At 42.4% G+C, this 7,620-nt stretch overlaps 1 protein-coding gene across 2 annotated transcripts; it reads left to right on the top strand.

Moving 5' to 3' along the window:
* The first annotated feature begins 1,399 nt into the window (after positions 1-1,399).
* gclm (glutamate-cysteine ligase, modifier subunit) lies at positions 1,400-7,467 on the top strand. 2 transcript variants are annotated; one of them, XM_040053026.1, is made up of 7 exons: positions 1,400-1,776; positions 3,765-3,827; positions 4,617-4,701; positions 5,044-5,100; positions 5,258-5,397; positions 5,541-5,655; positions 6,154-7,467. In XM_040053026.1, the coding sequence occupies exons 1-7, from the start codon at positions 1,636-1,638 to the stop codon at positions 6,321-6,323; spliced, it is 771 nt and encodes a 256-aa protein (XP_039908960.1). In that variant the 5' UTR covers positions 1,400-1,635; the 3' UTR covers positions 6,324-7,467. The 2 variants fall into 2 exon arrangements, with proteins under 2 accessions (XP_039908960.1, XP_039908959.1); XM_040053025.1 differs by having other exon boundaries at positions 1,403-1,776; positions 5,195-5,397.
* The last annotated feature ends 153 nt before the right edge of the window (positions 7,468-7,620 follow it).

A 7,620-nucleotide genomic window follows, 5' to 3' on the forward strand; every position in this document is an offset into this window, starting at 1 on the left:
ATTTTAGTGTTGTTACTTTGCATATTTTTTTGTTGCCTGTGTGTGTGTGGGTCTGTATGTTCTAGGTTGTGCAACTCTGTTGGCTGTACTTCTGTCTTTCTTGGTCAGGGCGTTCTTGAGAAAGAGACTTTTAAATCTTTAAAGAATCATAGTTTCCTGGTTAAATAAAGGATAAATAAAACAAAAAACAAGTGAAAACAACAAATCTAAACTAAACTTAATTAAAAACTAATTAGAAAATACAAAATCATAGAAACTATTAACTAAAGCTGTTACCTATAAAAAAGTCAAAAGTATTAGAAAATAAATTGGAATTAAATGCATGCAAGTTTAAATAAAGCATTAGCGACATTATACACAGTAGTGTCAGTTAATTAGGTACATCTCTTTAATGCACATATATAATCAGTCAATCAGATGACAGCAAACCCGTACATTTAAGAATGTTGATGAGATGACCTGCTAAACTGAGCATGAGAATTGGGAACCAAGATGATTTAAGTGACTTTGGCATCGTTGTTTTATGAGTATTTATTAAACTAATGGGATTTTTCCACACAACCATCTCTAGGGTTTTACAGAGAATGATCCCCAAAATAGAAAATATCAAGTAAAGTTCTCTGGGGGAAGATGCTTTCTTGATGCAAGAGGCCAAAGGAGAATGACTAGACCGCTTTGAGCTGATGGGAAAGCAACTCAGATAACCACTTATTAAAACGAAGGTATGCAGAAGAGCATCTCTGAATGCACGGCATGTCAAACCTGGAAGCAGATAGGCAACATGAGCAGAAGATCACAACGGGTTCCACCACTGTCACCTAAGAACAAGAAACTGAGGCTACAGTTTGCACAGGCTCACCTGTGCATATTGGCACTCTTTTGTTGGTGCATTGTTTATACACCACAGCCTACCTGAGTGTTGTTGCTGAGAATATCCATCCCTTCATGACTGCAGTGAACCCATCATCTGATGGCTGCCTCCATAATGATAACAGTCCATGTTACAAAGTTTAGGTCACCTCAAACTGGTTTCTTGAACATGGCAATGACTCACATGAACTCCACAGTCACTACATCTAAATCCAATAGTGCACGTTTGGGATTTGGTGGAACAGGAGATTTTCGCTGTGGATGTTCAGCCAACAAATCTGCAGCAACTGTGTGATGTTATCATGTGAATATGCACCAGAATGTCTTAGAACTATTTTCAGGACCTTGCTGAATTCACGCCACAAAGAATTAAGCCGGGCTCTGAAGGCAAATGAGTAAATGCCTTGTTAGTAATGTTTAGACACCGCCATCCAGTGGTGGGACTTGTTCGGTGCAAGAATCCGCTCCATGAATCCAGTGCGGTGCGCTGGATGTAACTCCATGTTGTTATCCGGACCAGCTCTCTCATTCCACCGCCGCCGCTATGTGGGCGTGACACACCGGCTTACGAGTAACAACCAAACCAGCTAGTCAGCGCTGAGTGCAAGTCATCCTGACCACATCATTTTGACAGTGCCGGTGGGGGTCTGTGCTGCAGTGTGCTTGTCCAGCAGTCAGTGACGGAGTGACAACACTACTGATGTCACATTTCACCGCAGCCAACTAAACAGTTTAGCAGCTTGTTAGCCTAGCGTCCGAGAGCACATGGATTCTCAAAACACTACCAACACCAACACTGAGGCGAAGATGCTGCTGAGTCACGCGAAGACCTTCCGGCTCCATACCGGGAATCTGGTCAACCGAAGTCGCCTGAAAAAGAAGTGTCCGGGCTCTCCCAGCGAGGAGGTAAAACATAACAAGACGGTTGGAAACGGCAGTGGCATGTAGCCCGTTAGCTTAGCGCCTAGCTAATTATTCAACCTGATATTGATACCGACGAGTGGTAACTGATAGGCCTGGGTAAGGTTACACATAGAGCTTATATGAAGATATACATTGTATGACTGAGATACATTCGAAAATATGCATTTCATATCCCATCCGTCCATATTTAGACGCATATGTGGGCTAAAGTGGTGTAGCTCATCAGTTTCACTTTAATTTTACTAGTGTATTAAAGGTTCGTAGTGTAACCAACTTTACGATCCGGCCTAAGGTGAAAAGTTTACAGACACGAGGCTGTGAAAACCACTGTAAATACAGACCCGAGAGCTTCAAACAGGTGTATTACCCGCAGGGGATGTGACAACAAAACCAGCACTTACAGTGTGCTCTACTCTCATAAAATGCTCATGTGTCAGTAATAAACATATTGATACAGCGGTTGATTGGTTTATGAGTCATTCACGGCTAAACAATGAACAGAACATGTCAGAGCTCCAGAGCCTAATAGTTACATAACTGTCTAAACATAAACTACTAATCTTCACTTTTGTTGAAGCTGTAACTGTTTAAACATTTCGTTTAATAAAATCCTTTGTCAGCATTTTGATTTAGTAGTTGAAAGTTGAATAGTTGGTGAACTGAATTGTTTATAGTGTTATATAAAGGCAGGACTGCTGGGAGGGTTTGGTTTCGACTTGTTCCTGATTCAGCACAGCATTCATTCATTAAATCCTCAAAAATAAAGACATGGCTTGCAGTTTTCTTGGCTACATTTTGGGTGTAACTTACCCTAAAGTGGCACTTGTAGTCTTTTTTTTATCAGCCATAGCGTAGTGGACAGGTTGTTGTTGTTTTTTTGTTTGTTTGTTTTTTTGCAAATGGTGTGCAGAGCAGTGCATGTTGAATAGTGTAATAAGACTTTCTCCGTCCTGTATGTGTGTTTCTTCATGAAGTGTGATCCTGCGTTTGTCTTCTGTAGTCAGAATTGTGTTTAAGGTGGTTTGGTGGCTCTCTCTATATAAGATCTGCAATCAAAGACAACTTTTACTGCCACAACAGGGGAAAAAAATGAGTTATCACAGGGTAGGCTTTTAAGGTCATTACTGAAAATCTGTTTTGGAACACGACACATGTGGCTAACTTCTCACAAAATGGTATGGGGAGCAAAATCGAGCTTTAGGAAGTAATTTTTTCGACACAGTCTTTTGCAGCCCTTGCCTTGCACAAACTATGGGCAGTGTTCAGTTATGTAATTTACTTCTGTAGGACAAATTACTACATGTGTGTTCATGTGTGGCCAACTTTGCAATCATGTGACCACCTTAAATATGTTGTGAGCCTTTTGCCATTTGTGATATCTGACTGATATGAGTGTCAAAGCTAAGGTTATTAAAGACATTTTTCAGCAGCTACAAATCCTGTTAAACCAGTCACAGTTTGTCTTTCAAAGTCTCGCAACACTAATGAACCTGTCTCACTCCATCCATCCATCCATTCGCTTCCGCTTATCCTTTTCAGGGTCGCGGGGGTGCTGGAGCCTATCCCAGCTGTCATAGGGCGAGAGGCGGGGTACACCCTGGACAGGTCGCCAGTCTGTCGCAGGGCCAACACACAGGGACAGACAACCATTCGCGCTCACATTCACTCGCACATTCAAACCTAGTGGCAATTTGGATTGTCTCACTCGTTCAATTCAAAACAACTGATGCAGCAAATGTCACAAATATATTTGTGTTAATAGGTTAACTTTTCTTTATATAAACAAAGCATTCAGTTCACCTTAAACTGGACCGATACTGGATACCTTTAAAGTCGGTCCAGCTGATGTCATTACTTGTCATGTTTTCGGAGCAGCATATTCCAGCTGTTTGGGAGTCTGCTGATGAGCTCCAGCTGTCTGCATGTCTCATGGTCGTTGGCCTAACCTTAAGTCCGTTTTGATGTTTCAGCTTCGAGACTGCATTCAAGCCTCGCTGAGCGAATGGATTTCCACAACAAAGCTGTCATCCAAGGTGGGAAAACTATTTCAGCTTTCTAATGTTTCAGCTGTAGTAATTAACTCCAATATATAAACCAGTTTGTCAGAGAGTTTGTGCCTTTGGGTAATACACAGCTGCGATAGTCAGACCTGCAGTAGGTGAATGTCTCACTGTCAGTCAGATGGAGTCCAGTGCTTGGGAAAGTAAAATAACGCAATAGATGTAGATGGACATCAAAGAAATTCTCTAGGCTCTAGGCTGTCATGGTGAATGTTCATGCAGTGCTGCCTGCCAAAGGCGCCATACCAAATGTGCATCTGTCTGTTAGCTTAAAGGACTGGGGGGGGGGGGACGTAACCTTTTATGGAGGAGTTTTTTCCCCATTAACTTTAAAATAAATTGGAGGGCATTGGATGCAGTGTTTTTACCCTTTTATCATGGTCTCAAAATACTGAAATGAAATAAAGGAGGCTTTAGGAACTGTTGTAGTCAACCAGCTCTCCTGCTGAACTCACTCCCACTGTGGGTATTTTTTTGCTTGGATCAGCTAATCTGCCTCGGCTTATATCACGAGGCCCACCGGACTCAGTGGGAGGTTTGAAAGAGCTGAAGTAAGAGGCCTTAAATATATCCAAATGCAAGTCTCTTCTCGCTTATGGCCACCAATAAAATCTTTCAAGTTCACGGTTCAGCACGTGAGAAAGCTCCTCACATATGTACAACATACACATATAGTAAAAACCAGGTGAGACTGGCCGTGCCACATTTCTCATGTCGGATGAGGGCGGTGATCAGACCGCTTTTCTTTACTGTCTAATGCAGGACTTGACTGACACACTGGAGTTCTCCATACCAGAGGCAACAGACGCAATCACACCTGAAGAGAGAGAGGAGTTGAAGGTTTCAGGTCAGTGTTGGTTGCTGTCCCAGCAGAGCGCTGGATCAGCCAGTTACTCGCTGACCTGCAGGTACCTCATCACCCAGCTTGGCGATTTAAGCCAAGGGTCATGGTTGACGTTTTAGTCGACATGAACTTTGATGTCACCACACCTTTTTTTTTTTTTTTTTTAAATCAACACGTCCTCCTGTCGATCAGATAATATCCAAATTAAATTCCTGATTCAGATAACTAATGGATTAATTCAGAGCATCTCCACCTAATATCTGGCTGACTGCAGAATAGAGTTGGTAGTGATAGAAGTGGCAGTCAGCAGAGGAACCAGCTATTCATGCTTTGTCGTTTTCACAGTCAAGCTGTTCCTGCATGAGTCTGGTCAGTCTTCCATCAAAGACGCAGTGGAGATGGGTGAGCTTTAAATTTCTTCAACAAAAGTAAAAAACAAAAAGCTTCTTAAATTGAACATTTAAAACCTACAGCCTTATTTGTTTGTTATCCTTAGCCTGCCAGACGCTGGCAGTGTCCCAGCTTGACTCTGTTATCATTGCTCCACCCGGGCCCTCAGACGGCGACAGCCAAAGTTTGGCCCACCTTCAGCCAGCCTGGGAGGAGCTGGAGGCTCTGGTTAGAAGCAAGCAGATCGCCGCTATTGGCACCTCTGACCTGGACAAAGATCTGCTGGAACAGCTCTATAAGTGGGCTCAGGTCAGTGGGAAGCTTTGTACATGCGAGCTTTAATCTGTCATCGCCAATCAAAAGTGATGCTGACTTCTGATTAGGATAGCACATGAGAACAACGATCTGTTATCTGCTACGATTCCCTCATCACCTTCCTTTTCTCGGAGCAGATAAAGCCCAGCAGTAACCAGGTCAACCTGGCCTCCTGCTGCGTGATGCCTCCAGACCTGACAGCGTTTGCTAAGGAGTTTGATATCCAGCTGCTGACGCACAATGATCCCAAAGGTAAAGATGTTGACGGCTGGACATATAGTTGTTTTTAAATTGTTACTAAGTAAAACTGGAATGCAGCTAATGTTTCTACAAATGCAACATTTATTCCAATTCAAGTTTTGTCCTAATTCAAATATTCAAACAAAATAGAATACTGAAAATTTTCTGAGCAGCTAAATCATTCCTGTAAGATTATTAAAAACGCATACCAGGGATGCAGGTATACCTGCAGGGTTGATAAGGTGACCTGGTAATCAGAGGCCTGTTTTTTTTAACCCAGTCTCAGGCCATTTATTGCATGTCTTCCCCCTGCTCTGTCTCCCTGCTTTGCTGTCTCCTCTCCATGTCCTTTGTCCTTGGGCTGCTCAGTGGCTTTAGTGGGATGTTTGTGACTTCCCACTTTGTGTAGTATAAGTTGCATGCTGTAGTTTACAGTAAACTGTGACTGTTATTTATTTATTTATTGAGTTTTAAACCGCTCCTTCTTTGCACTGATTTCTTTTTTTCCAGAGCTGATATCTGCAGACACGTTTCAGGAGGCGGTGCGGGCGGGAGCGCAGGACCTGAACATCGGTGACTGGAGGCTGGAGTGGGTCCTGCGCTACAACGTTATTGTCAAGAGCAGGGGCATCATCAAGTCTAAGGGCTACCTCGTCAGTGCAAAGAAGACAAGCACCTAGCACCCAAACTAGAGAGGGAGAGAGCGGGATGAAGCCATTTTCCTCCGTTTTTATTCACACACATGCAAAGTTACAGCTCTGAATAATGGGTGCTGCCAATCATTATGAATCATGAAGTCATTGTTTAACTGTACGGACGGGTTGCATCTTCCTCATCTGTGATTCATTCGGTTAAAGACACGCGGGTGTTCATTACCACTGTCTCCGTGAGATTTAAAGTCGGACATGAACGTGCAAAGATCAACTCCGCTGTCAGCTTTGAGAGAAAAGACTGATAAATTGAGATTAACACATGGTGACTCACCGTGACTAGTAAGGTAACAGATCTGGTGTAAATCAGCGCACCAGAGGCCGCTTTAAAGGTGCTGCTCGTTAAACCTCCATGACGAAGGTCTCTCAACCATACTCTGATATGAAGTGCCTCGCATCTGCTCCTCCTGTTATCAACCCTGCTTTGTCTTCCCCGCGTCTGTGTGAATCATGCTTTAAATACCAGTCTGAGTGAAATAAGTGCTAAAGCAAGAGAAGCGTATGTGGAAAGAGGGAAATTATAACTTGTGGGGAGCGGGATTTTTCATGCTATATAATATTTACATTCCTTCGGTTATAAAACCGTTAATATGCGTGTGACGGTTGGGTACTCGGGTGGTGGTATGATGGGAGTCTGAATTAGACTTTAACCTGTAAAGCAGACAGACATGTGAGCTCATATAACTCTGTTCTGTTATGCTCTTTTTTTTTTTTCATTTCTTTTTTTTTTTTAACCATGTACTTTTTTTTTAAGATGACATCAAAAATTTTACCCTCACCTCCCAATCTTGCTCATGAGATTAATCAGAGGGAGAGTATTTTAAAAGTAAATGACTTTTAAATGTGTCGTTTAAAAGCACTGGAATCTCCGTGCCGAGGAGATGTGAAAAGCTTTTGAGGAATACGTTTGTATTTGTGAATCGCAGACAGGGTCCAGCAACTCCTCGGAATTTACTCGTACTGTAAAACATGTTTAACATTAAGTGTCTCCTGTAAGTATATCATGAATTGGGTGTTGATAAAATGAAGACCTGGAATCGACGGTGGGGTGAGGGGTTTAAAAAGATTGGGCTTGTGTAAATGTTAATGAAATAAAATAATTAACACTGGTGAATAATTTCCTCCTGCAGAGTATTTGGGGTCAGTCTTCATTTGAATTGATTCGATTAAAAAAAAAACAGGCTTTTTGTAATGTTACGCCAGCAAGTTTATGATTCAGTTAGCATGGTTTAAACACCACAGCCTGCCTGCGTTGTTGCTGACCGCG

The sequence above is a fragment of the Simochromis diagramma genome, unplaced genomic scaffold (genome assembly GCF_900408965.1).
Source record: "Simochromis diagramma unplaced genomic scaffold, fSimDia1.1 OVJJ01000419.1, whole genome shotgun sequence".
In the NCBI taxonomy this organism is placed as follows: Eukaryota; Metazoa; Chordata; class Actinopteri; order Cichliformes; family Cichlidae; genus Simochromis; species Simochromis diagramma.

Excerpts from the sequence above, each read along its gene's own strand:
- gclm (XM_040053025.1), top strand. The coding sequence starts at position 1,636 with ATGGATTCTCAAAACACTACCAACACCAACACTGAGGCGAAGATGCTG. Across the intron at positions 5,398-5,540 it reads AGCTCTATAAGTGGGCTCAG|ATAAAGCCCAGCAGTAACCA; the intron begins GTCAGTGGGAAG and ends TTCTCGGAGCAG. Across the intron at positions 5,656-6,153 it reads GACGCACAATGATCCCAAAG|AGCTGATATCTGCAGACACG; the intron begins GTAAAGATGTTG and ends CTTTTTTTCCAG.